The sequence below is a fragment of the Oryx dammah genome, unplaced genomic scaffold (genome assembly GCF_014754425.2).
Source record: "Oryx dammah isolate SB20612 unplaced genomic scaffold, SCBI_Odam_1.1 HiC_scaffold_10, whole genome shotgun sequence".
Classification (NCBI taxonomy): Eukaryota; Metazoa; Chordata; class Mammalia; order Artiodactyla; family Bovidae; genus Oryx; species Oryx dammah.
The window spans coordinates 43429740-43455961 of record NW_024070194.1 but is presented as its reverse complement, the minus strand read 5'-3'; the positions used below and the strand labels follow the sequence as shown (position 1 = coordinate 43455961).

Sequence of the window (26222 nt, the reverse complement as noted above, 5' to 3'; positions counted from 1 at the left end):
CACCTTATCTTTGACAAAGGAGGCAAAAATATACAATGGAGAAAAGACAATCTCTTTAACAAGTGGTGCTGGGAAAGCTGGTAAAAGAATGAGACTAGAACACTTACTAACACCATAACCAAAAAGAAACTCAAAATGGATTAGAGATCTAAATGCAAGACCAGAAACTATAAAACTCCTAGAGGAGAACACAGGCAGAACACTGACATAAATCAGAGCAAGATCTTCTGTGACTCACCTCCCAGAGTAATGGAAATAAAAGTAAAAATAAATAAATGGGACCTAATTAAAATTGAAAACTTTGATACAATGAAGGAAACTATAAGCAAGGTGAAAAAAAAGCCTTCAGAATGGGAGAAAATAATATCAAACGAAGCAACTGACAAACAATTAACCTCAAAAATATACAAGCAGCTCATGCAGCTCAATATCAGATAAATAAATGACCCAGTCAAAAAAATGGGCCAAAGAACTAAACAGACATTTCTCCAAAGAAGACATACAGATGGCTAACAAACACATGAAAAGATGCTCAAAATCACTCATTATCAGAGAAATGCAAATCAAAACCATAATGAGGTACCATCTCACGCGGTCAGAATGGCTGCGATCCAAAAGTCTACAAACAATAAATGCTGGAGAGGGTGTGGAAAAAAGTGAACCCTCTTAAATTGTTGGTAGGAATGCAAACTAGTACAACCACTATGGAGAACAGGGTGGAGATTCCTTAAAAGACTGGAAATAGAACTTCCATATGACCCAGCAATCCCACTGCTGGGCATACACACTGAGGAAACCAGAACTGAAAGAGACACATGTACCCCAGTGTTCATCACAGCACTGTTTACAATAGCTAGAGCATGGAAGCAACCTAGATGTCCACTGGCAGACAAATGGATAAGAAAGTTGTGGTACATATACACAATGGAATATTACTCAGCTATTAAGAAGAATGCATTTGAGTCAGTTCTAATTAAGTGGATGAAACTGGAGCCTATTATGCAGAGTGAAGTAAGTCAGAAAGAAAAAAACCCAATACAGTATATTAACGCGTGTATATGGAATTTAGAAAGATGGTAACAATGACCCTATATTTGGGACAGCGAAAGAGACACAGATGTAAAGAACAGACTTTTGGACTCTGCAGGAGAAGGCGAGGGTGGGATGATTTGAGAGAACAGCACTGAAACAGGTATATTACCATAGGTGAAACAGATGACCAGTCCAAGTTCAATGCATGAAACAGGGCACTCAAAGCCAGTGCACTGGGACAACCCTGAGGGATGGGATAGGGAGAGGGGTTTGGGATCAGGGGACACATGTACACCCATGGCTGATTCGTGTCAATGTATGGCAAAAATCACCACACTACTGTAAAGTAATTAGCCTCCATTGAAATAAATAAATTAAAAAAAAAAAAGAATCTGCCTTCCAAATTAGGGGGTGCAGGTTCAATCCCTGGTCAGGGAGCTAAGACCCCACATGCCTTGTGACCCAAAATACCAAAACAGAAGCAATACTGTAACAAATTCAATAAAGGCTTAAAAAATGGCCCATTTAAAAAATTAACAAAAAAAACTTTAAAAAAGTTTCTACTTTCAATAAAGCAAATTCAAGACACTGTGTCATTCCACCTCTGTGCCCTCCAGAGGGAGCAGCTGACTTGTGTTAACTCAAAATTTTGACTGAGCAGCTGTGGCCCCATCCAAACACCTCTCCCTGGTTCCCTTATGATTTTAAACCTCAAGTTTAAACTAAGGCTGAGGTGGTGGTGGTTTAGCCACTAAGTCGTGTCCAACTCTTTGCTAGCCCATGGCCTGTAGCCCACCAGGCTCCTCTGTCCATGAGATTTTCCAGGCAAGAATACTGGAGTGGGTGCCATTTCCTTCTTCAGGGCACCTTCCCAAGCCAGGGATCAAACCTTCGTCTCCTGAATTGCAAGAGGTTTCCTGCATTGCATGTGGATTCTTTACCAACTGAGTCACCATCTTACCTGATATTAATAAGCTGCAGTGATTCAAAGCAATTTGAAGAGGTACTGTCTCTTTATGCAATGTAACTCTTACATTCACATTCTCATATTTTCTCTCTTTCTCTTTAAAAAATGTTTTGGAAGGCTACTTTAATAACGCATCTAGCCAAAGGATAAATTTTCAGAGAATGACCGTCATGCATGAAATTATCACTAGAAAGGGCACCTGCATTTTCACAGGAAACTCTCAGAGCACGTAAACAAAATTTCAATAATGTATGATTTTCCTTCCTCTATCCTCTTTTTCCAATGCTTTTTTTTTCTGAAAGTTTTTCAATTTTTTTCCAAAGATTTTTCAATGCTGATTTGAATGATTAAAAATAAATTAGGAGATTCTTAGTGAATGATTATCCTATAATCTTTTTCAGAAATAAGTATGAAAAGTTGTCATAATCTTAACAAAAAAAGTCAAATTCAACATTTTCCTTCCATCTTTCCACTCATCCTTCCCTTTTGCTCTCATCTCTCTTCCCTCCGTTTTGTTTTTAATTTATCCCTATAAGAAAAATTGCATGAACCTGCCAGTATGAAATACCAGTGATACAAAGTATTAAGAAACAATTTAATTTAAAATCCAGGGCTGGAGTTTGAATTTGCCCTGAGAAAAAGAAATAAGGAGAATGAAAAAGTAACAATGTGTTAAAAAAAAAAAACTTAGGTAGCTGGATACTCACATTGATTTTAACACCAGTCATGACAAACATTAAAACTAATTTATTTACACCATTTGAATTGAAGTTGTGTCCAACTCTCTGCAACCCCATGGACTGTAGCCTAGAGGGCTCCTCTGTCCATTGGATTTTCCAGGCAAGGGTACTGGAGTGGGTTGCCATTTCCTTCTCCAGGGGATCTTCCTGACCTAGGGATCGAACACAGGTCTCCCGCATTGCAGGCAGACACTTTACCATCTGAGCGACCAGGAAAGCCATTTGAAGCGGGGAAAAATGGGTCTGGACAGGTAACAGCCGTACAGAACACAGATGTGTACAGAGTACAGATGTGAAAGCCTTTAAACTAAAACAGAGAAGAATCTTCACTCAAAGGCATTAATACCTTGCCCTAATAATAACGGTATTAGGAGGTAAACATTGAGGTTACAAATAAATTCTTTTTGTAGCCCTTAATGCTCATTTAGTCCACTAGCTTCTAATTTTTTAGTATAAGAATTCTGCCCAAGTTTTAAGCCATATGAATAAAAAGATATGCATCAATTTTTTGGTTAAAGATTTTAAAGTTCTAAGTTTATATTTTAAGAAAATATTTTCTATTAGACTTACAATAACTAAGACTTAATAACACAAAAAAGCTTCATTGAGTATGTATACTTAAGATTCTCCCTTGAACACAGACGTCCATGTCTGTGCCACCATTTACTGGAAAATGCTAATGAGATTCTAGGAGGTGAGTCCTGCTTCTCACCGTGCAAATGTGCTGAGATATTAGTGAGGATATGATTTCTCACACTCTGGCCTTTTGATGAAACGCCTTTCCACCACCAGTGTGTCATCTTATCCTACAATTTCACACATCAGCTGCCAGGGCATCTACCCGAGAACCCGGTTTCACGTTGCACTAATGAGTCAACACCTGTTAGGAGTGGAGAAATCTGAACCTTGTTAGCCACCGGGAAGCCTCCTGGGAGCCGGGTGTTGAGCACTGTCACACTCACCGCCAGCGTGTCTGCACTGAGGACCCTGCCAGCAGCCGTGATGAAGTCCCCCACAAGCATGGAGAAGCCAGGCAAACCCAGGGAGAAGAAGCGGGGCGGGCAGTGCCTTATGATGGTATTTAGGATATCCTAGAAGGGGAGAGAAGAAAACACCACTGTAACTTTCAAGACCACAATTCCAAAGTCATCAGTTCATCTGTACATATGACTGGGCTCGGTTTCAGTTGTGTCTGAAGCCTTACAACACTATGGGCTGTAGCCCGCCAGGCTACTCTGTCCATGGCATTTTTCTGGCAAGAATACTGGAGTGGGTTACCTTGCCCTCCACCAGGAGATCTCCCCGACCCAGGGATTGAATCCGTCTCTCCTGTGACTTCTGCATTGCAGGTGGAGTCTTTACGGTTGAGCCACAAGGGAGGCCTGGTACATAAGGCTACTGTGTGATTATCTAAGAGAACACAGACTCATGGGACTTTTTCAGTGAGAAAGGCTCTAGATGAGTTAGTCCAGAGCTACTATATTCATTTTACAGGTAAGAGAATGGAGATGCTAAACCATTCGTAGGGTGACTTGTCTAAGATCTAAATCGTGGCATTGGGACTAGACGCTTCTGCCTTTTTCATGCAGAGGCAAGCTCCCTGGACGAGCTACAGGAGTCTTTGTGTGTGCTGTGTGTTAGTTGCTCAGTTGTGTCTGACTCTATGCGACCCCAGGGACTGTAGCCCCCCAGTCTTCTCTGTCCAGGGGATTCACCAGGCAAGAATACCAGAGTGGATTGCCATGCCCTCCTCCAGGGGATCTTCCTGAGCCAGGGGTCTCCTGCACTGCAGGCGGACTCTTTATCATCTGAGGAGTGTGGAAGTAGATGAATATATGAAACCTCCAAGCAGCTGTCAATTCTCAGCTTCTTCAGTTCACGAAAGTCAAAGCACACTATTCTATGACAAACTCCTCAAGTCGGCAGAGATGGACACTTCACTCCTTGGGTGACTGCAAGAGTGAAACAGCGGGAGTGGAGGGGGTACGAGGTCCTGCTGGGATGGATCACACGGTGGGCAGTGCCCTGGGTAGAAGTGGATGGTGAGACAGCTGTGCCCGGTACAGTGAGTGGATGATCTCCCCCGGACACCAGGCTTCTCACTGGTGGGTGGCCAGCTGGTCCCTGCCTGCCAGCTCTGTTCTGAGACTGACACCCCATTCCAGCCCACGGCAGACCGCCGCTCCCCTCCTGGACGGCATTCCTGCCATCCATGGCTGGGCCACATCTCTGAAGCCATCTGTGTGAGTGTTTGTGTGCAAAGAGGATTAGTAAGAAAACCACAAACTGTTTTCATGCTGTTCTAGGCCAAGTGCATTCATCAAATGTACTGAAGTGCTACAGGTATGTGACTTGCAGTTACATAACCTAGAATTAGTCCCCAAAAGTAGGAGTAAGAAGAAAAACACACCAAAAAACATCCCCCAAACCTTCCTAAACTTTCAGGGTGGCTATTTCAAAATCCTTAAGATAATCCCGATTTAACTCGATTAAATTAGAGTAAAGGAGTAGCAACGTGCTACATCCTAACAGATGAAGCCCTTTATAATAAAAATAACCGCAGTGAAAAACTTGTAATGGTAAAAGAAAATTTTCCAGTGTTCACAAAACATTTTTCTATGATTTCTTCCTTACAGACAGCTCACTCAGTGTCTACAAATCATTATGTTTATGTCCTTTAAAAATGACTGTGCAGTGCCTACTCTATTAAGACTCTTATATGGCAAATTACTTCACAACTACTAATGCAAGGTTTTAGCATTTCAGCAGACATTTCCCGATACTGAAAAACAGAGAGATCAAACAGATAAATAAGCAGATAAAAGGGAGGAAGGAAGGAGGAAAGGAAAGAAAAACCCGAACCACGCTTCTCCAGGGTTAATGTTTAAACCTGCTGTAATCACGTCCTTTGATACATTTCAGTGTCCACATCAGCCAAGGCAAACATTCTAGGAGCTGAGCAGATGGACACTGCAGTTTAGAAAGTGTGTGGTCAACTCTTGCTCCAGAAGCGGAACAAAAGATCCACCTTTTTCATAATGAAGCCTCTGATTAATGCCCTGGGCTCCTCACCACACACCTGTAATTACTCACAGAGGTACACTCTGCGCTGGGCCTCGTCGAGGGGTATCAGGCATCAAGGTCTCGGGCAGCAGATGGAAGTGCTCTTCTGTTGACATCTGCTGCCACGAAAGGATTCGTGCAAACCTGGCTTGCCAGGTAGCAGAATGCCATGCATGGGAAGATTAATAATGCAAACAACCATGATGTTAACTTGGTTAGGTTTGCCTTCATTCCATCTGTTAAGAGGAGGAACTGAGCCTTGATCTCTGTGGATTTTTAACATCTTTAGCACATACTTAAATCACAGATTTTTTTTTTTAAACCACTGGAATTGAGAGGTTTAATTTTAAAAAAGGGTTTTCTGGGATGAGTTTATGGGAATTAGGCACAAAATCCTTTAACAAGCTAAAGCCAGAATTTATACATGAAATCCATTTTCACTTCACAAGTTTCAGATATGTCAGGGCAACGAGCTGCAAATGGGGTATTCCAAAAAGTAAGTTGCCACCAGTGCTGAAGACAGCAGAAGTGCGGGCAGCAAGATCAAGTCCCAGGCTCCCCACCCCCTGGACTGCAGCCAGGCTCTTCAACGGAACCTGTTTCTATGGGCAAGAAGATTGGAGAGAGAGGGCAAGATGACAGATGGCTGGCCTGGCCTGCCCGCCACCCACGGAAGGCGGCCCCCAGGAGAAGCGGAGCCGCCAAATACAGCAGCACTGGGCCGGGGTTAACGTGGGGGTTAAAGGGGGGACTGTGTGGCCAGTTGGCCAACTTAGGGCCATATGCTGGCTTATTCCATTACCCACACTGAAATGCAACAGCCTGAAGACTACATCTTAGTGACGACATTTTGAAATCAGGAACAAATGGGGTGCTAGAAGGACAGCAGCTGCACCTTCCCAGAAGAGTGGGGTCCACCCAGTGCTTGGCCATTTCTGGGAGGAACCCTCTCTCGCCTTCCTGTCCACACATCCTGAGCACAGTGATGGCTGCAGTCTTTGCAAAGATGGAAATCCTGAGACTGAACTTTCCACTTAGTCAGCAGGCCTTTACAGAGACCAGACAGGACAGTGCTTCTCAAACACCAATTATACACATAGAACCCTCATGTTTTTTTGTCATATTCAAGTCCAAAGGGAACACTATGTTGTTTTTTAAAAAGTAACTCACTTTTTTTTCCCATGTAAATAAGAATGTTCTGGAAAACCAGTATTCTGTGTCATGCCTGTGTGTGTGTGCATGCTCAGTCACTCAGTTGTGTCTGACTCTTTAAGACCCCATGGAGCTCACCAGCTTCCTCTGTCCATGGCATTTCCCAGGCCAAAAGAGTCGAGTAGGTTGCCGTTTCCTACTCCCAGGTATGTTTCTGACCCGGGAATCAAACCTGCGTCTCCTGCGACTACGGCATTGGCAGGCAGATTCTTTACCACTGCGCCACCCATGGGAAGCCCCAGCCTATGTAATAAACAGGAAATAACCCTTAAATCAGTACAAATATAGTGAACTGCAGATATTGAATTTTTGCTAAAGGTTCCAGTCGGATGCAGGCTCTCCCTGTTAAAAACGTGGTTTGCATCCTGGGCGGAGGGAGAATTCTGTCCCTGATCCAGCCGCCTGCCTGGGAGACACAGAGCTGGCAGAGCTAGGGCAACGGCTCCTAGAGTGCAACTCAGGGCTATTCTGTGCCTCCTCCTTTGTGGGAAATGGCCCTGTTCTGCAGTCAGACTCTGGCAGCGTAAAAAGAGTCCCAGGTCTGGGGGTCAAGGCCCCCTGCACGTGGTTGTGGACAGATCACATTGTGCTGAGAACTTCTGGTTTCTCTTCCAAGCAGTGGCTGATTTCCCCTGGACTTGAATGTACCAGGAAAGATGTGAACACACGCCTTTGTAAACTGAAAAGGGTCACACGGAAGTAAGTGGAGTAAAAACATAAGGGAAGGACTATGAGGGATTTTTTACTTTCTGTAATTTACTTTGTAGAATTCATGAATTACTATTTTCCTGATGCTCAGAAAGAGCTTTTTAAAACATTTCAAAGGTGGCCCCCAAAGTCTCTTAGATTACATTTTCCCAGAAGTTAAAAAAAAATACAAATTAATGCTCTTAAATAATATCCTTAGCAAAGCGTTACAGCAACCAGTCAAAGTGTATATAATTCACAGGGCAAATGATGAAATAAAAACAGGAAAAGCTCTTTTTTAGATTTGCTAGAGCCTGCTCTTCTAAGGAGTTCTAGAGTTTACCCCAATCAAGTGAGTCTGATAGCAAAAATTAGTTTCTTTTCCACATTTTAAAAGGACTGAAAATAATAAGCAAAACAACAAGCTGAATGAAAAATGGATTCTAAAATAGCAATGAAGTTTATTCTTGAAAATTGACCAGCATGAAACTCTTTCACGTGCTTTTGTTCAAGGGAAATAAAATTCAAGCTGCGAAAAGCTGTAGGAGGAAGAATGGACCCCCAAACTAGTATTTTCCTCTCATTTCTGGTTAAAAGTCCACACACATGCTACACTGAGTATGAAAACTAGATTGTAAGACGATAATTATGGATGTAGGGCTTATCCACAGATTCGGGTTTATGGGAAAGGAACTGGTAGGAGCATCTGTCTCTTATCGCTGATCTTACAAAAAATCAGGTAATTCAAACAGAGGCGTGTTGCTTCCTCCCCTCCAAAGCACAGTTCTATAAACACGAACCACATTCAGCCTAGTAAATGAATCGCTTTAATTGAATGCTATGTACACAGCAACTGGAAAAACCATAAGTGATAAGAAAAACATATGGTGATAGCAACAGAAATTGGTTTATTCATTTTGCATAGTGCTGTTTCTTTAGTTCTCTTATAATTGACCTTTAGAACGATAAATGTGTAAAATAATTTTGTTTATTATGGCTCCAAACCTTCCAACAATTACACAAAATGAAAATGTAAAAGGAAGGATTCATTCTGGAAGCATTTCCATTGTTTACATAATTGCACAGCTATAATTTAGTGCTCGTGTTGTTATGGAAAATAAAAAAGGGCTATTATAGGCCATTTCAATTCAAAATATTGCACAGTAGTGTCAAAAAATGGGGGGAAAACGTTCACTATAAAGCAGTTTAAAATGGATTAACCCTGTAAACAGAAACATTTCAATATAACATTCAATGAAATACAAGTGTTCAAGAAGCAGCCATCCTTCATATGGAATTAGAAATGTTGCAACTGTACTTTCACACCAATTACATATATATTATTCACTTAATATTTGCTCACGGCCCAGCAGATGATGGTGGTAACACAATAGCTGGCCATCTGTCTCCCTGCTTCCTCAGCGCCCTCGCGCCCGCTTCTCGGAGCAAATAGATCCGGTTATTCCCCTCAAAGTCACTCAGACCTTCCAGGAGGCCAAACGGGATTGTTCAGAAATAGAATCCATGTGTGTGAAGTCGCTGGAGTCCTCCTTTCACATCTGAGGGAAAATGCTAAACCACTGAATGATTTCCTCGCTAGTTTTCAGAAGACACCTTTTCTCTATAATAGTCTATGGAAAGTTCTTCTGTTTGGGAAGATGTGGACTGTTGGGATCCGGTTATCCCATTAATCTGGTTAACAGATCCCATCCATGGAATTACTAATTAGCAGAAGAAGTGAGTGCAGAGGGTTACTTGGAACACTTCCCCCAGACATAATCTAAGCTTTCTTTAACAATTAAAGAGGCAGGCACAATCCGTAAGTGCCTCGACAACAAATTTCTAAGTATCAGTGATCACCTTATTGGCGAGGCTCATATGCTGAGTGACAGTGGCTTCTGAAGAACCACCTCTGCCAAAGTTCAATCCCAAGGTCCCCTCACTACTGCTGCGGAGTCTCTACTCCTCTAGTACCTGCCCTCCTCTACACGCCACAAAGTGCAACCTGCCCCACCAGGCTCTACAGTGGTTCAGGAAGGGCTTCTGCTGATAAGCAAGCTTTATGACTATGGCCTGTAAGTCGATTTATGTTGATGTATGGTAAAAACCATCACAATGTTGTAAAGTAATTATCCTCCAACTAAAATAAATTTATTAATCTAAAACAAAAAAAAAAGGAGAAGAAAACATAACAGGGACTTCTGGTGGCCCAGTGGCTAAGACTCTGAGATCCCAATGCAAGGGTTTGGTCCCCCGTAGGGGAACTAGATCCCACATGCCTCAACTAAGAGCCAGCGCAGTAAAGTAAACGAATAAAAATACATATTAAGAAAAAGAAAGTCATAACAGATCATGTCATAAGCACTGCCCTTACAGAAGGTCACTGGAAATAAACACAGAGGACAAAGCTTAAAAATTACTTTCAAGATCTGGGCCAAGGAATATGCAGTACAAGCAATTCGTTCTCTACTCAAAAGGCCAAGTGTGGTGTAATCTGTTTGGAGGAAAGGCAGAGATTTTTATGCGTGCTGGACAAATGTGACTTCTCCAGGTGTAACTATGTTACCAAGGCCAGGAGAAATATGACAGGACAGAGTAATTGGGTTCTGCCACTGGAGAAATAAAATCACCTCCTACTTCTCACCCTGAAAAGTGCTTTGGAGAAAACACAGCAAAGGAGAGAGTGACAAACACAAAACAAACTTCTAAGGGTCACAGGCACTGCTGCTTGAACCATATGCATAGGACCAGGGACAGATTAGAAGGCAGATGGCAGAGAAAGCCACTGCAAACCACAAGCCCTATAGTAGAGACTCGGATTTTTTTTTTTTTTTTTATGATTGCTTAACAATGAAGCCCTCATCTGAGAAGAAAAACTCAGCTCGCCTTTAAACTGCTGAAGATGGGATGATTGCTCAAGGAAAAGGGAGAGACTGATTGGTTAACTGATTTTAAGAAACACTATATGAATTCTGACACTGGAGTTGACAGTATCACCAGCCTGTCTTACCTGCCTCTTTTTCTTTTTGTTGTCTATAAAAGCTTTAAATATAATTTACCTAGAATAATTCACGCTTTAGAGAGTACAACTTAGTGGGTTTTAATATATTCATGGAATCGTGCACTGTCACCACTAACTTGCGAGGCTGAGAAGGGAGGCTGCAAACCCACCAGGAAGTCCTGGCACATTTACGATTTCAGAAGATGAGGGACTCTATTGAGAGTCACAGAGAGAAGGGACTTGCCAGCTGCCCCCACCCCCGCCCCCTGGCCCTGGAGATGCCTTGGTCTGCCTCTGTAAGGACCGTCTTAGCTGTGACCCTGATAAGCCTCAAATCCACAACATGACAGTTTGCACAACAGGCTGGCCTAATGAGGGTGATGCAGGTGCTTCGGAGCAGTGATTAACCCCTCGTGACAAGACTTTAGCAAGCGAGGGCTTCAAGGAGCTGCTGCTGGTAAATGACGAGGTTGGGGGGATTGTGGGGAGGCGAGCACGGAGGCTGTGTCGGGCTTCCCTAGTGGCTCAGATGGTAAAGAATCTGCTTGCAATGCAGGAGACCCGGGTTCAATCCCTGGGTCAGGAAGCTCCCCTGGAGGAGGGCACGACAACCCACTCTAGTATTCTTGCCTGGAGGGTTCCATGGACAGAGGAGCCTGGTGGGCTAGAGTCTATGCAGTTGCAAAGAGTTGGACATGACTGAGGCAACTTTCACTTTCACTTGGAGGCTGAGCCAGTCTTGTGTGTACAGATTGAGCACTCAGCTCACTGGTCACAGACACCTCGTTCTGGAAGAGGACCGCCCCAATAGTCAGGTCTGTGCACAAAGGCATCTGTGCATCCCTAGAATCTACAAGGGCCTAGGAGGTGGGGGAGTGGGTCAGACGATGCTAAACTCTGCTTTCTCTGTGGCTACCACTTGCCTGTCGCAGAAGAGGCCGAACTTAGTCAAGTCTCTCTCCGCTCTCCTCCACCCCGTCCTCAATAGCTTTGACCGTGTTCTGCAGCAGAAGCAAGGAGTCACAGCCTCACTGAGAAGAGGCTGATCAGAAACACACTAATGGCACCTAACCACGTGAGAACCTACAGAATCATTGAGGTAGGAGTTATCCTCATGAGTGAACCACATTGTTTAGTTGCTCAGTCGTGTCTGACTCTTTTGCGACCCCACAGACTGTAGGCCACTGGGCTCCTCTGTCTATGGGATTTCCTAGGCAGGAATCCTGGAGTGGGTTACCATTTCCTTCTCCAGAGGATCTTCCCAACTCAGGGATGGAACCTGTATCTCCTGCATTGGAAAGCAGATCTTCTTTACTGCCTGAAGACGCCAGGGAAGCCCCAGGGTGTGAACCACGCACACATATGTAGGTACTAGGCAGGCAGCCACACTGTTTGCAGGTTCACTGTTTGTCTCAGGAATACCTCAGCTAGAAATAGACGCTCCTCATGACAGTGAACCAGCCCAACCAGTCCATCCTAAAGGAAATTAGTCCTGAATATTCACTGGAAGGACTAATGCTGAAGCTGAGACTCCAATACTTTGGTCACCTGATGAAAAGAACTGACTCACTTGAAAAGACCCTGATGCTCGGAAAGACTGAAGGCAGGAAGAGAAGGGGATGACAGAGGATGAGATGGTTGGATGGTATCACTGACTCAATGGACATAAGTTTGAGTAAACTCCAGGAGTTGTTGATGGACAGGGAGGCCTGGCGTGCTGCAGTCCATGGGGTCACAAAGAGTCAGACACAACTGAGCGACTGAACTGAACATGATACTGAAAAGAAATTCTTAGAGAAAACCATAAACTGAACACACTCAGGTGCTGCCCAAGGTCATGGCCAATGTGCAGGGCAGGTGTAATTGTCATCACTACTGATGCCAAGCAGAACAGTTCCTCACCCTCACGCAAAGACCCAGGTTAGGCTCCAACACACAAGCCTATTCTCTCAGAAAGAAGTACCAAAATCCACTGTGGGGAAGATTCACTGAGTCTGTGTGACAGTGTATTTAGTGTTCCTTGGGACCACAAAACCTTAGAGAAGGAAGATATGGAAGGTCATCATTCGACCTTTCCATTTTATACACAGGGAGTAAGAGGTCAATCAAGGCCAGAAAGAGACCAAGGCGTGGACACAAATCCGAGCATCAGAAGAGAAACCGTGACCTCAGGGTCAACGGGGACCCCCTGGACATCTGTGAGCAGACAGCCTTGAATGCATGACACCACACTGAGGGCGACACTTAGCTTTCAAGGGCAAAGTATTTTTTCACCTCATTCACTCTGCTTAAGAATGCAAATATATTTTTAAAGCTATACTTTCAAGTGAAATCAACAAGTGGCTGCCGTGGCTTAAAAATGTGCTTCCAGAATGTGTATACTAGACATGCAGCCCTGATGCCCATGAAGGTGTGATCACAGGAGGGAACCTCCTCTAAGCAATGACCTCTGAGGGGCAGGGGGCAGCTCCGTACAGTTGAGAGTGAGGCCCAGAGCGTAGGGACCCACTGAGGACCAGCCAGCCCTCCAGGGGGACCCAGGTCAGGTGATGGGTCTTCACCCTGCACATGCTCACTCAAGACTCAAGTTTTAAAAAAAAAAAGGTATTTTATTTTAACGTCTTATTACTAAAAGGTTCTCTTTTGCTAACATCTCTCAAGCCCACAAATACCTACCAAAGGATATTTTTCCAAGGAAGAACAAAAGAGAACTGTTGTTTATTGTTTCTTTAGAAAACAATGTTCTCTCTGAACTGTGTTCCAGTAAATAGCATTAATAGCTGAACAATCTGCAATTACCACCCTGCCACTTATTGTTACATGTTAAAAAGAAATCAACTCACAAAAAGAGATTAATCCCCACAAGGAGAGCACTTCCTCCCAGAAACAAAACTTTCATTTATAATGCTCTTCTTGACGTTGTTTCCCCATATCCAAGGCCAATCTTGATGGACCATAACTCACAATCATGACCTAAAAATCTCTTATATTAAAAAAAAAAACTCTCCCTTCTAAATGTAGTTGAAGCAGCCTCCTCCTCCAAGTAACTGTTTAGGACTTGAAACAGGAGAAGCCATCTCATTTCTTCTCTGCCTAAAGGAAACATGAATTTTCTCAAGAATATTCATCGAGTTCTAAATGGTTAAAGAGGATCTTGTAGGTCAACAGGTGATATTCTGGTCACAGGGAATCCCTTCTGCTATCTGGCACTGGGGTTTCACTGTGCTCACCTTTCCAAGGTCCCCAAGACAGCCGCTAGGACCCTACTTCGTGGGACAAGAACCTTAAGCCAGACAAGCCCGTGTGGTCACGGATGGAAGGAAACAGACCCACATGCAAGGTCAGGGCTCAAGCCCCACAGTGGATGCCCCTTTCCTTAGTCTGCCTGTGTGGTGGCCAGGCCAGGCGGCTTAGGACAGATACCCCAGAGTGTGAGAGGCTGCAAATCCCAAATTGGTCACGTGCCTGGTGTGAACCGGACACTGGGCTGGGAAGTCCCCTGGCCTTATCTCTCACCAGATAGGGCTCCAGACCTCTGAAGAAAGCCACCATCTGTGCCCATGGGCTGACCTGCCACCACACAGGCTGTGCTCTGCTCACCTTCTCCCTGTCGGCTCCCCTGGTGGCCTGCGTGGGGGAACAGAGCCCCCCTGAGCCCCTCCCCACTGCACTCACGCCTACAGCCGCATCCTCACAGCCAGACTGGGCTCCAGACAAAATACATCTCGGATATTTTTCATGTTGATTCTGAATCAATCTGTTCACTTCACGTGTTTCTTCTTTGATTGATTTTTTTTTTTTTTAATTTATTGGCCGTGCTGGGTCTTTGTGGCTATGTGGGCTACTCTCTAGTTGTGGTACGAGGGCTTCTCATTGTGATGGCTTCTCTTATTGCAGAGCGTGGGCTCTAGGTGCACAGGCTTCAGTACTTGGGGCTCCCGGGCTCTGGAGCACAGGTTCAGGAGCTGTGGCACACAGGCATAGTTGCTACGAGGCAGGTGGGATCTTCCTGGACCAGGGATTAAACCTGTGTCTTCTATGTTGGTAGGCAGATTCTTTACCACTGGGCCACCAGGGAAGCCTTTACTTTACAAGCTGAACCATAGGAACTGTACCTCCCTCCTCTTTTTTAGAAAACCAGTCCCACATCGGCAATTTCCATACAGTTCACCTAAAATACCTGCCTCCCCTGCTTCAATCTCCCTGGTTAAGCCTTCACGTGTTTTTCTGTCCTTGGTTAAGCTGGGAGCTTCCTTTCATCCTCTGATGGCTGCCAAAACGCATGGGTCAATTCACAGGGCCTGGCCCTTCCCCTGCCCTGGCGTCCCTGCACAGCTTCTCTTTGCTGACTCTCCGGGTTGTAGTCTTTGCTGGAGTCCTAGGCACTGTAGGGTGTGACATCCCTGGCCTCTACTCACTAGATGCCAGCATACCCCACTCCCCACTGTGACAACCAGAACGTCTCCAGACACGCCCAACATCCCTGGAGCTCCCCCATGGCCCAGGAATCCCTGTTCTCCTGTCAAAGGGGGTGAGCTTGCCACTGAAGAAGGTCAATGCCGGCTCTGAAACTGACGAAGCCAAAAGCTCAAGCAGAAGGTCCAGCTCAGAGGCCATGGTCATCTGCTCCTCCCCAGGATACACGTGGGTTCAGGGAGCTCTCCTGTGATTCGTTTGATGCTCTATCACTTGACACTTTGATGGGAGTGTCCACTCCCCCTGAGAGCCTGCTAAAGAAGATTCTGGAGACGTGGGCTTCAAGAGACCATGGACCTTCCAGAGAGAGGCCTCGGGGTAAAAGAACATTTTTCTCTGCTGCAAACTGCAGGCCAGCTCATGCACTGCATGGTGAGCGTATTCAGTAGGAATACAAGCTTTTAATTTTCCACATATATTGAGTTGCTATATTGCATTTGTATTTAATGTATGTCATGCCAACACTTATTAGACCCTGATGACTAAACAGATGTAATTAGTATCCTTCACTGGTAGCATACTTGAAAGTCTTGACATTTTCAGTTCAGGAAGGAAAGTCCGACAAAAGCATAGTGTTGGCCTCTCAGGTGGACCGTTCCTCTCAGGACCACCCCCTAGGCGATCACCTTACACCTTTTGAAGCCGTGGAACAAGTTGGCAGCACACTTGTCACCCCCATCACTGAAGCCTCCACCATCTGTTACCTTTCACATAGTTCTACTTTCCTTAGTTAGGTGTCAGGGGGCCTGGACTGCAGCTTAATGAAAATAATTACTGGTTTTACAGCTGAAAAGAGAAGGAAAAAGCCCTGCAGTCTGTTGTTTTGGTGCAGTCATCTATCTTAAGTCTCCATGGCCATTGAGAAGCTGAACCAAGTTATAATAGAATGTTCTTTGATGAAACTTGACTAATCTATGGCTTGTCCATTCTCACGAAACCTTATGGGAAACACTCAGGAACCAGTGGATGCTACCTAATACAAGACTGACTGTGATTTCATCATTTGGGGTCTGGACAAGCACACAGTAGGAATTATTATTAACTTAAGGATACACATCAGGAGACGACTGACACACACCAACTGTCCTTGTAAATATTTACTCTTCCATCAAACCTAAAACTTGAAAGTTTTGTATATTGCTACAGCAAACCCTTTTTCCGGTAAAATACCACTCAATTTGACTAATGTAAATTCAAACTAACAGGAATTATATTTTTAGAAACACAGAAGTTTACTTTTAAGCATCTAATTACTTTGAAAAACAAACAGTAACAAAATGGGCTAAGGCAACATATAACTGAGACTTTTGGAAGTTCTAGCTTAATAACTGTAAATAAATCTACAATTTGCTTGAATTCCGACAGGATTAGAGAACACCTTCTCTCACGTGGAGAGAAAATGTGCCTGGATGTCTTTCCCGTACATTTCTACTTCCCAACAGGTGAGAATTCTTTGGGACACCCCTGGGTGTACCCTCTGACACACCTGCTGAGTCTGCCCTGGTGCTGCAGTGTCCATGGTGAGCAGGGGGTCTCATCCTGCCCTGCTCCCACTTTTTCTCAATTCATCACCTTGCTTTCCTGAACCAATGCTCGCTTTAAGAAAAAAAAATGAACACAGTGCCAGGAGATCCTGCCTTCTCAGGGCACTTAGCATTCAGCTCTACACCCCACTGGGGTGCAATATTCCACGCACAAAACACAGACATACATGTACACAAGTAGATAAATACACAGGGCTTCCCTGGTGGCTCAGTGGTAAAGAATCTGCCTGCCAATGCAGGAGACACAGGTTCGATCCCTGTGAAGGGAAGATCCCCTGGAGAAGGAAATGGTAACACACTCCAGTATTCTTACAGGGATAATCCCATGGACAGAGGGTCCATGGGGTCGCAAAAGAGATGGACATGATTTAGTGAGTAAAACAGCAACAACAAACAATATAAATAGACACACAGACATGTATACACACATATAAATAAACTCACACACAGACATAAATCCTCGCCAGGTCCTCATCCCCTCACCTATTTCTGTGCCTCTTGTCATCAGCCCTCCTGGCCGTGGTCCCCCACACAATCACCGAGCCCCAAGCTTCCTAACGCACTTGTGCTCAGCTCCCCATTATCTGTGGGACGAACTCGGCTCTGAACACGGCTCTCTCCAGTGCTGCCTGGAGCCACGTCCACACGTCATGTCCACGCACACATCGGGCACTAGATCAGCACCACCCTGGCTGCTGCTCCTTGAACGTGCCCTGAGAAGCCCCATCCCGCTTGTCCTCCCACCATGCTTGGAAGTCCTGCCGGAGGCCCATGCCCTGTGAGCTGCTTCCAAAGCAGCCGGCGTCTCGGGGTGTTCAGCACGGTTCCATCTCTGTCGTGTGGGCATCACTCAAGCAGCCCTTTGCATAAAAGGACGGATGTTACAGACACGCATTGTCTGTGGGCCTCGTACCACCAGATACACCCTCAGAACCACGCTGGTCTTTACTATGGTGGGGAAAAGTGCTCAACGGGAAAAGATCATTGAAGCGTTCACATACTGAAGAAAGGACAATGTGGCCCTAATAATAAAATGCCCAGTAATAAATCAGAGGACCCAGTAATGCTCAAGGAAGGGCCTCTGAGGTCCCCGGGCCCCCTCATCCACTTGACTGCCTGTGGTCAGGCAAGGTCCCCATGGCCGGTGGGGGACAGAGCTCAATCTAGAACCCAGGTCTGGGAGTTCCCAGTACGAGGCTTGTCATCCATTAAAGTCAAATGCTGAATATATTCTAAAGCCATCTGAAATCCCAGAGTCTTGGAATATACATTTTCCCATTCTTAAAAACCTTAGGAAGAAGGCCTGCAATTCATCTTATTTCACTCATTGTAACAAACCTACAATTTTAAAAAAATGTTTTTTGATGAAGCTTTTAAGATAGCCTTCTAAAGTTCCTCTACTGACACACATCAAGGTTATTATTTAACCTTCCCAACATTAGCTGGACCTTTAACTTTATAAATATGCACTTTATCCTGCTGGCATCAAATTAAAATCCCATGAATTCAAACCTGGGTAACAATCACTCCCTGTACAGAATAAGAACTTTAGAGATGTATTAGAACTATTTCCTTGGATAGGAGATAAGTTAGGTCTCCAATCTGACATGTTAATTCTTCACTTTTTCTAAAACTGAACATTCACTGATGTTTTGCTATAAATATATTTATAAATTTATGTATAGTTCACATACACGGTTCTAGTTATGTCTAAATTTCCAGCGAAGAATGATTCTTTGTCTGAGAAAAGGTGATGCAATCATTACGTATCGCTGCATGATACAGGCTGTCTAGGGTTATTAGAAGAAGCAGGTATGGCCAATTTACAAGTGTCAGCCCCACACCTTGCTTTCAGGGCTCACTGCTGAGCCTCATGCTCACCGAGGGGCCCCTTGGGATCTCCTTACAAATGACTGTTTATTATTATATTATTCCATCATGTATCTCATGAGAGGAGGTTGTAACATCCGTTAAGAAAACCAGGAACTGTTGTGACTTCTATGATAGAATATTCCTCTGTGCGTGATGTTTAAAACTATGTTTTCTTTAGCACTGGTAAGGAAAAGATGCACTAAAATATACAGCAGAGTGAAAGCAAAAATGTTCCTAAAAGAAGTTAAATACTCTTGGCTACAAAACAAATTCTTGGGGTGCGAGGTGGGGGAGAAGGAAATGCTTCCAGTGCTTTTAGCACCTGGAACACTGAACCACGTGGATCCCACACCACTGGTGCCTCCCAGGACCTCACCGGGGGTGCCAGGTTCTTACAAACAAAAGATTTCCTATGCTGAGTCTGAGACAACAGGGGTTTCTATCAGGGCATTAGAGGGCTCATAGACTGGCTAGAGGATCCAGGAGGCAACCCTGCCCAGCCAGGCACCCAGCCACTGGATGTGGCCCCAGCAGGGTCTTGGCTGCCAGCGATGGAGGGGCCAGAGCGATACAGGCTGCCCCACCTGCCGTCTAGAGCCACACGGGGCCCCTGCTGGGCTGGAACACGGCTGGATGTCAACTGACCGCCAGGGTGTCCAGCCCTCTGGCATCGATTCCACAGAAGGCAGGTGCTGCCTTGGGTGGGGAGTGCCTGGAAAGGGAGCCAATGGCCAGGACACACGAGAAACATCCAGGTCACAAAGGTCACTGGACACGTCATTCCTCATATCTGACCCACAGCAGGGGGCGTGGTTGTTTCTCACTCCGTTCAGTCACTCAGTCGTGTCCGAATCTTTGCGACCCCGTGGACTGCAGCACACCAGCACGCCAGGCCTCCCTGTCCATCACCAACTCCTAGAGCTTACTCAAACTCATGTCCATTGAGTTGGTGATGCCATCCAACCATCTCATCCTCTGTCGTCCCCTTCTCCTCCTGCCTTCATTCTTTCCCAGCATCAGGGTCTTTTCTAATGAGTCAGTTCTTAGCATCAGGTGGCCAAAGTATTGGAATTTCAGCTTCAGCATCAGTCCTTCCAAAGAACACCCAAGACTGATTTCCTTTAGGATGGACTGGTTGGATCTTCTTGCAGTTCAAAGGACTCACAAGAGTCTTCTCCAACACCACAGTTCAAAAGCATCAATTCCTTGGCACTCAGCTTTCTTTATAGTCCAACTCTCACATCCATACTACGTTCTGAAATTCCAAGATGCCTAGTGACAGGTTTTAGTCAAATGGTTTTGTTTCAAAGTAAGAGAAAATATGGGGGAGGGGAAAAAGAACCCAATACCCTAACACATCAGAAAAATAAAATGGGCTCATTTGGCCAAGGGCTGCCCTGCCTTCCTCAGCATCCTTGGTGTCACCGCGAAAGTCTGTGCTCACCAAGTGCAGTGGCAGCCTCGAACTGAATGCCTTCCTCAGTCTACCCCCTCAAAGTTTCCCAGGGGGCCCCTCAGGGCAGCGCTACAATCATATGCAGGTCAGGGGGCCAAGGTGCAAGGAGGTCATATCACTTGTCTACTCAGAGGGACGCTAAGCCTGGAGCACAGAAGGCTGGGAGCCCAGGCTCCTAACTGTCACCCCTTATACTGCATCCTGACTTCACATAGCGAGGGTCTGGAGCTGCAGCAGACTTTGCTAAACCTATTTCCCCACCTGGGAGCGGCCTCGTGCTTTTTGGTTTGTTACCAAATAGGATAACACAACTTCCCTGGTGGTTCAGTGGTAAAGAATCTGCCTGCAAATAGATCCCTGGCTCAGGAATATCCCCTGGAGGAGGGCATGGACACCCATTCTAGTATTCTTGCCTGGAGAAGCCCATGGACAAAGGAGCCTGGTGGGCTATAGTCCATGGGGGTGCAAAGAGTTGGACACAACTGAAGCAACTGAGCACACACGCACAATAATGCAACATCACAGATGAAAATGACAAAGACCCTCATTTCCCAAAATTTCTATATGCAAATTTGCAACCATAATTGCACTGATGTAAGCTCCACATTTAAAGGCAAATTTAACTTTGATGTATTTAACAGACAAATTGCATTAAGACCTTCAATCTGTAAGTCATTGTTAAAAAATAGTTTACTTAAATTTTAAGCAAAGAAAACTTTCCAGTCTTTGATATATGTTCTTAGAAACATAAAAATAACATTCCTTTCCTCAACTGTCCTTTTCCATTTCACACATATTGATCTGTCCATATGTTTTAAATAATGATGAAATTAATAGGAACTGTTTTTAATAAATCCAAACCCTAGCTCCTTTCATGCCCACATATTCAGAGGGGGAGACTGAGGTGAAAAAGCTGCTTAAGTATTAGGACAAACAAAGCAGAACCGGCAACAGCTTTGGAATAGAAGCTGGTGAGGAACCGGGTAGGAGCAAGGGAGAGTATTGCAGGCAGGGATGGGAGGAGGGGTCCAAGGGAGGAGGACTCTTAGTGGCGGCAGGACTGAGGACAAAGCCCAGGTGAGACAAGACAGGAGGAGGGATGCGGTCGAGGCCTGTTTGTTTGCCCAGCATGTGTGGCGTTGAATCCACAGGAGAGACAGACCCTGCTGAATAAGCCAGGCTTCCCGAGAGCTCTCACAGCCCTTCTTATGTGTGGCATTGGGCAAATGCCCTCAATATCTTTTGAGCCTTAGCTATTTATACAGCGGGTCATGATATTTGTCTAACTGAACTGCAGAGAAGAATCGATGGACAACATCACGAGTTCCCAGCCCCGGGTCTGGTACTGCACTCAGAGTACGGAGATGGCGACCCTCCGCCTCCCCCAGCCCACAGAGCAGCAGGCCAGAGGGAAGCCAGCGAGAAGACCCCCTGCACAACCAGTCCAGGCGGTCCCGGAGTCTTCCTGACTCTTACTCATAATGTATAGTTATTTTTGAAAGTCTTTACCATCTTAATTATTTTCTAAATCAGCAACAGGATCCATTTTTTCTTAAAAAATTCATAGTCAAGGAAAAATAAAGCTATTTCAAAGCATTTTTCTCCATTACACCAATAAACCATAAACTCCCGCTACACACATCTTACTGTGGGACATGTCACTCAATAAGGTCTTGGTTTTATCGACGAAACTGTTGAGTAACTGGTCCAAACAATATTAAAAGCAGTTGGTTTGGAAAGTGCTACATTTTGAATTTTGGCTGTTTGGCATATGTATTCCGATTACTTTTTTAGAATACAGAAATGAATGTATTTATTTATGCAACTAATTTGCTATTATATTAGATGAAACTGCTACTTTATATGGCTGTAACACAGAACATCATCAGAGAGATATTTTACAATTTTTTTTAACAAAAAGAAAACTACCGTTTCTGTAAGTGCTCTTATGTTTGAAAAAAAATTTTTTTAACATTTTAGATCTTATTTATAATTCCACACTTTCTAAGTCACTACTGACATGGTTTTGCTACTCTCCAATATGGGAAAGCATCTGTAACTTGGGCCAGACCATAGCACCAAGCTCCCCAGGGAACTGGGTCTCCCAGGAACCTCCAAGGCTCTGTTTGGCGGGTGAACCACCATCGTGCAGACAAGAGAGCCACCCAGAGGTGAGAGGAAGAAATTGACCTTGGATTTTATTTGGAAGACAAAACTAACCTGTTAAAAATCTAAAAATGATTAGCTAGTACTTATTTCATTAAAAACTAAGGAATATTTTCTTACAAGGTTCTCTCTGCAAGAAAGAAGCTGTCCAGTGCCAGGCTACATAAAAGCATAGCACTTTGAAAACTCTTACAAGACAGAAAGTCCAAGTCACAGGTGCACAGTTAGTCAATTAAGAAATTGAATTTAACTGTATTCTTTATAGTACATGCTTTCTTTGCTTTTTATAATTAATATAACATGTGTTTCCAGAAGTCATAGAAGTTCTGGAGCAACCACCATGACCTATTTAGACATGTGGACCAAAAGTTAAACTAATTACCGGAGACATTTCTTACTTAAATGAGAAAAGTCTTTCATTAGAAAGCCTTCTGCATAATTTACTTCTGGCAAAGGAATAAAGTTTATTTAGAGTAATTCTGTTTGGCAGACAATCAATTCTCAGACATATACCAATAATTGTTAAGGTTACAGCAAAATAGTCAATTCTATGAAACATAAAAACATGAACTTCTAACGGTGGAAACAAAAGGCTGATTATAAAATAGAGATTTACGATTTCCCTGTTCTCTCTTAGAAGTCTGGATGGTGGGATTACTACTAGCAGTGGGCCAGCATTTAAGATTTATGTATTTTAAAATGAACTACAAAGATCAAACTTAACCAAAAATAAGGCATACATTAAAGTGTTAAAAATTTTACATATAAACTTTGAAAACTCTTTTTTCTATTCTGAAAAATCCCATTTTTGAAATAATGTTAGGGGTTCTCAAATGTTATAATATACAGACCTCATCTCATTTTACTGTTTCATTTTTACTCCAACACGCTTTAAAATAGAAAGGATTCTAAACACACCTATTTACACGACTTTCTGGAAAACTCATTCTAGAAATACTGTGTTTACAGCTGACTTCAAATTTATTTGTATTAAATTCTACAAAGAATTCTACAGAGATTGTACAGCTAATTATGATTTCCAAGTAGATGTTTTTCCTGCAAAGCTTAGCAAAATACAGCTTTAAAGGTACAGGGTTGTTAACTGCACCTTCCTCTCTTGGTTCTGTCACTGAGGGATCTCATTAATATCTGTGAGTTAATTTTCTTTCCTATTTTTACCCTTAATCTTCCACATGCCCTGAGTTGCATCATTCTATAAAACATGCTTTCATCCTCAATGATGGCTGCAACATATCTGAGCAAGGAGTTTAAACAAGTCAACTTAAACATCCCTATTTCTACACGCATCTAAGTCCAACCTGCTCTATAGATGTCCTCTGCACGCTGCTGGAAACGTAGTGAATATGACAGAGACAACACAGTAGGACAGTATGGTTATTACTTTGGGGGAGAAACTTAATGACTAAAGCCCGAAGAGTTTAGCAGGGAATATTTCACAAGGGTTTTAAACAGGGCCCAAGGCAAGGCTGGCAAATTTGGAGAATGACCTGTTACATGTATCAAAAGGTTTGTGTGTCTGCATCATATATTCAAAGCATCAAATAAAAACAGAAAGGATGGCTACTCGGTAGTTCACAAATGACTCTAGCTCACTGATAAGTATTATCAATTTAAAGGGTAAATTCTGAAACATTCCCAAACCTATAATCAGTCAAGAGGAAGTGAAGTAAAAGTCACTCAGTCATGTCTGACTGTTTGCAACCCCATGGACTATACAGTCCATGGAATTCTCTAGGCCAAAATACTGGAGTGGGTAGCCTATCCCTTCTCCAGTAGATCTTCCTGACCCAGGACTTGAACCAGGGTCTCCTGCATTGCAGGCAGATTCTTTATCAACTGAGCCATCAGGGAAGCCCAGTCAAGCTATCAGTCAAGGGGACCTGGTGCTAAAATTAAACGCCTTCACATTTCTTAAACTCTTCCCTTTCCTTTTTGCCCTCTCCAATGCTACCATCTTAGTTCTTGCCATTAAAAAAAAAAAAAAAAACTATATTTGTTTAATTACTTCCTCATTAATCTCCAGGCCCAATGTCCTACTCTATCTTAGCACTGTCACATTTCTAAACCCATCCTCCAAGTAAAGTCCAGGACAATCTCAAGCTTCACAAATCAATCATGTCACCTGCTGGCTTGATATTCAGATAGTAAGTCGAGAGTCAGTGGTCCCACCCCCTTCCCTGTCCTCCGCCCACATGCAGGGGGCTTCTAAAAGGAGGAAGGCCAGAGGCTATAGGCTGGTGACTGGTGGCTCCTTTGGCCCTTCTGTTTCAACTTAACCACCAAACACATTTCTTTCAGAGAAATTAATTCCCCTTCAAGAGATGTCAGAAACCATAATTTAAGGTGAGGTCATTCTCGAGAACATCCTAACTCCTAAAACAGTAGCTTTCAAACATTTTTAAATGACCAAAGTCATTTTCTTCATAACAATATCTAATGTAGAACCCCAGCAAAAAGATGAGTGAGATGAGTATTTCTGAGGCTGACAACAGGCAGAGATTAGATCACACAGAACTGGACAGGCCACAGAGTAAAATTCAAATTTGGTTGGTGAAATACAGAGTCAGTGGGGAGAAGCAGCAGCCTGGATGAGACATGTCGGACTCATTCCTGAAAGGTCACTGGCGCTGCTGCATGTGAAAGACTCGAACTACGGAGAATTTCAACCTTCAGGGGTACTTTGATAAACCCCAATGTCACCTGCAAAAACATGACACATACAATGGAGGCGTCACAGATACCTGGTCCTCGCTGGTCAGTCCCAGGTGCATGACGAGGTAAAAATGTACCAGGAAGTCTGAGTTGGGCAGGACATCCTGGCGCCGGGTCATCATGGAGCAGATCAGCTTATAGGCTTGCAGTTTGCCTTCCTTATAATCGTCAGGCAGCGTCGTCGCCTGCCAAGGAGACGTTCAGAGATTTAATCAACCCCAGATGCAGATGCATTTTGTCCTTTCATTTACTTCTCAGTTGTCCACAAAGTTGTTTATGGAGATGTGGGAAGCGCTGGCTTGAGTAAGACCCAGCCTGTCTTCAAAACATGCAGTCTTGGGCAATTACATTTTTTAAACTCAATTTCAGAAAGGAAGGGGAAATTACAATAAAGGAATAAACACATATTCACTTGCCTTAAACAGCCATGATGCAAACATTCTGAGCGGTGGGATCAAGGCAGGAGGAGATGGAGAAGACTGGTTATCTAGGCTTATTGCCAGGTTATCCCGTATCTATGATTCGAAACGAGGAGAATTTTAGGCAAGATAATACACGGTTTATCCCAATGACATGTCAATATCGTGCTCCACGGTCAAACAGCTGCTGTCAATTAAATTTCTGTAAGTTGAGTGAAAAGCTACAGCATTTACAAATATTTCTTTTATCATGAGATCTACTGTCTTTTTGAATTGCGTGCTGGTTTTAGATCTAATGCAAATCTAGGGCATTGTTATTCCTTCAGTCTTAATGCTTGCAGAGATCGTCCTGAACTTCAAGTGATAAGGAAGTTTCATGAGTTATACTGTATAAACACAAATCACATTTTTGGAAAAAGAAAAAAGTACTAAAATGGGGAAAACATATATTGTAAACAAAAACCAACCCTAGGATGAAAATTGTGTGTATTCTTTTACAAACAAAGGACAACAGATTGTACTTTTACAAAAATTATCCTCAGAAATAAAGATTATATACTAATAATGGCTTTCCACGGTGAGGTTAAATTTCTTAGCATTTCTCTATATTCAAATTCTGTACAATAAGACCAGTAGTGTTTTTATAAAGAGAGTAACTACAACTATTGTATAATATCCCATTCTTTGATATCCTATAGTAATAGTTTATTTATGCATTAAATAACTTCTAGACATATATAAAATGACCAAACTATAAGTACTTTTTATTTTTTGATTACCAAATGTACTTTGTTTCAGTATCTAAACTCTTGGTGCAGAATGTGCTCAAAAGTTACATGCAACACAGTTTTTAG

The 26222-nt window shown here is 43.6% G+C and overlaps 1 protein-coding gene across 3 annotated transcripts in view; it reads right to left on the bottom strand.

Annotated features, from left to right (window-relative positions):
- RALGAPA2 (Ral GTPase activating protein catalytic subunit alpha 2) overlaps positions 1-26222 on the bottom strand; it is a 273021-nt gene that overhangs the window by 126108 nt on the left and 120691 nt on the right. For all 3 annotated transcript variants that reach the window (XR_005722352.1, XR_005722353.1, XM_040247960.1), the window contains 3 exons: positions 25366-25464; positions 24979-25134; positions 3702-3830 (listed from right to left, as the gene is read on the bottom strand). Coding sequence is in view for 1 of the 3 variants with exons in the window: in XM_040247960.1 (XP_040103894.1) it covers positions 3702-3830; positions 24979-25134; positions 25366-25464 (384 nt within the window). In the remaining 2 variants the exon portion in view is untranslated. The remainder of the gene's footprint in view (positions 1-3701; positions 3831-24978; positions 25135-25365; positions 25465-26222) is intronic.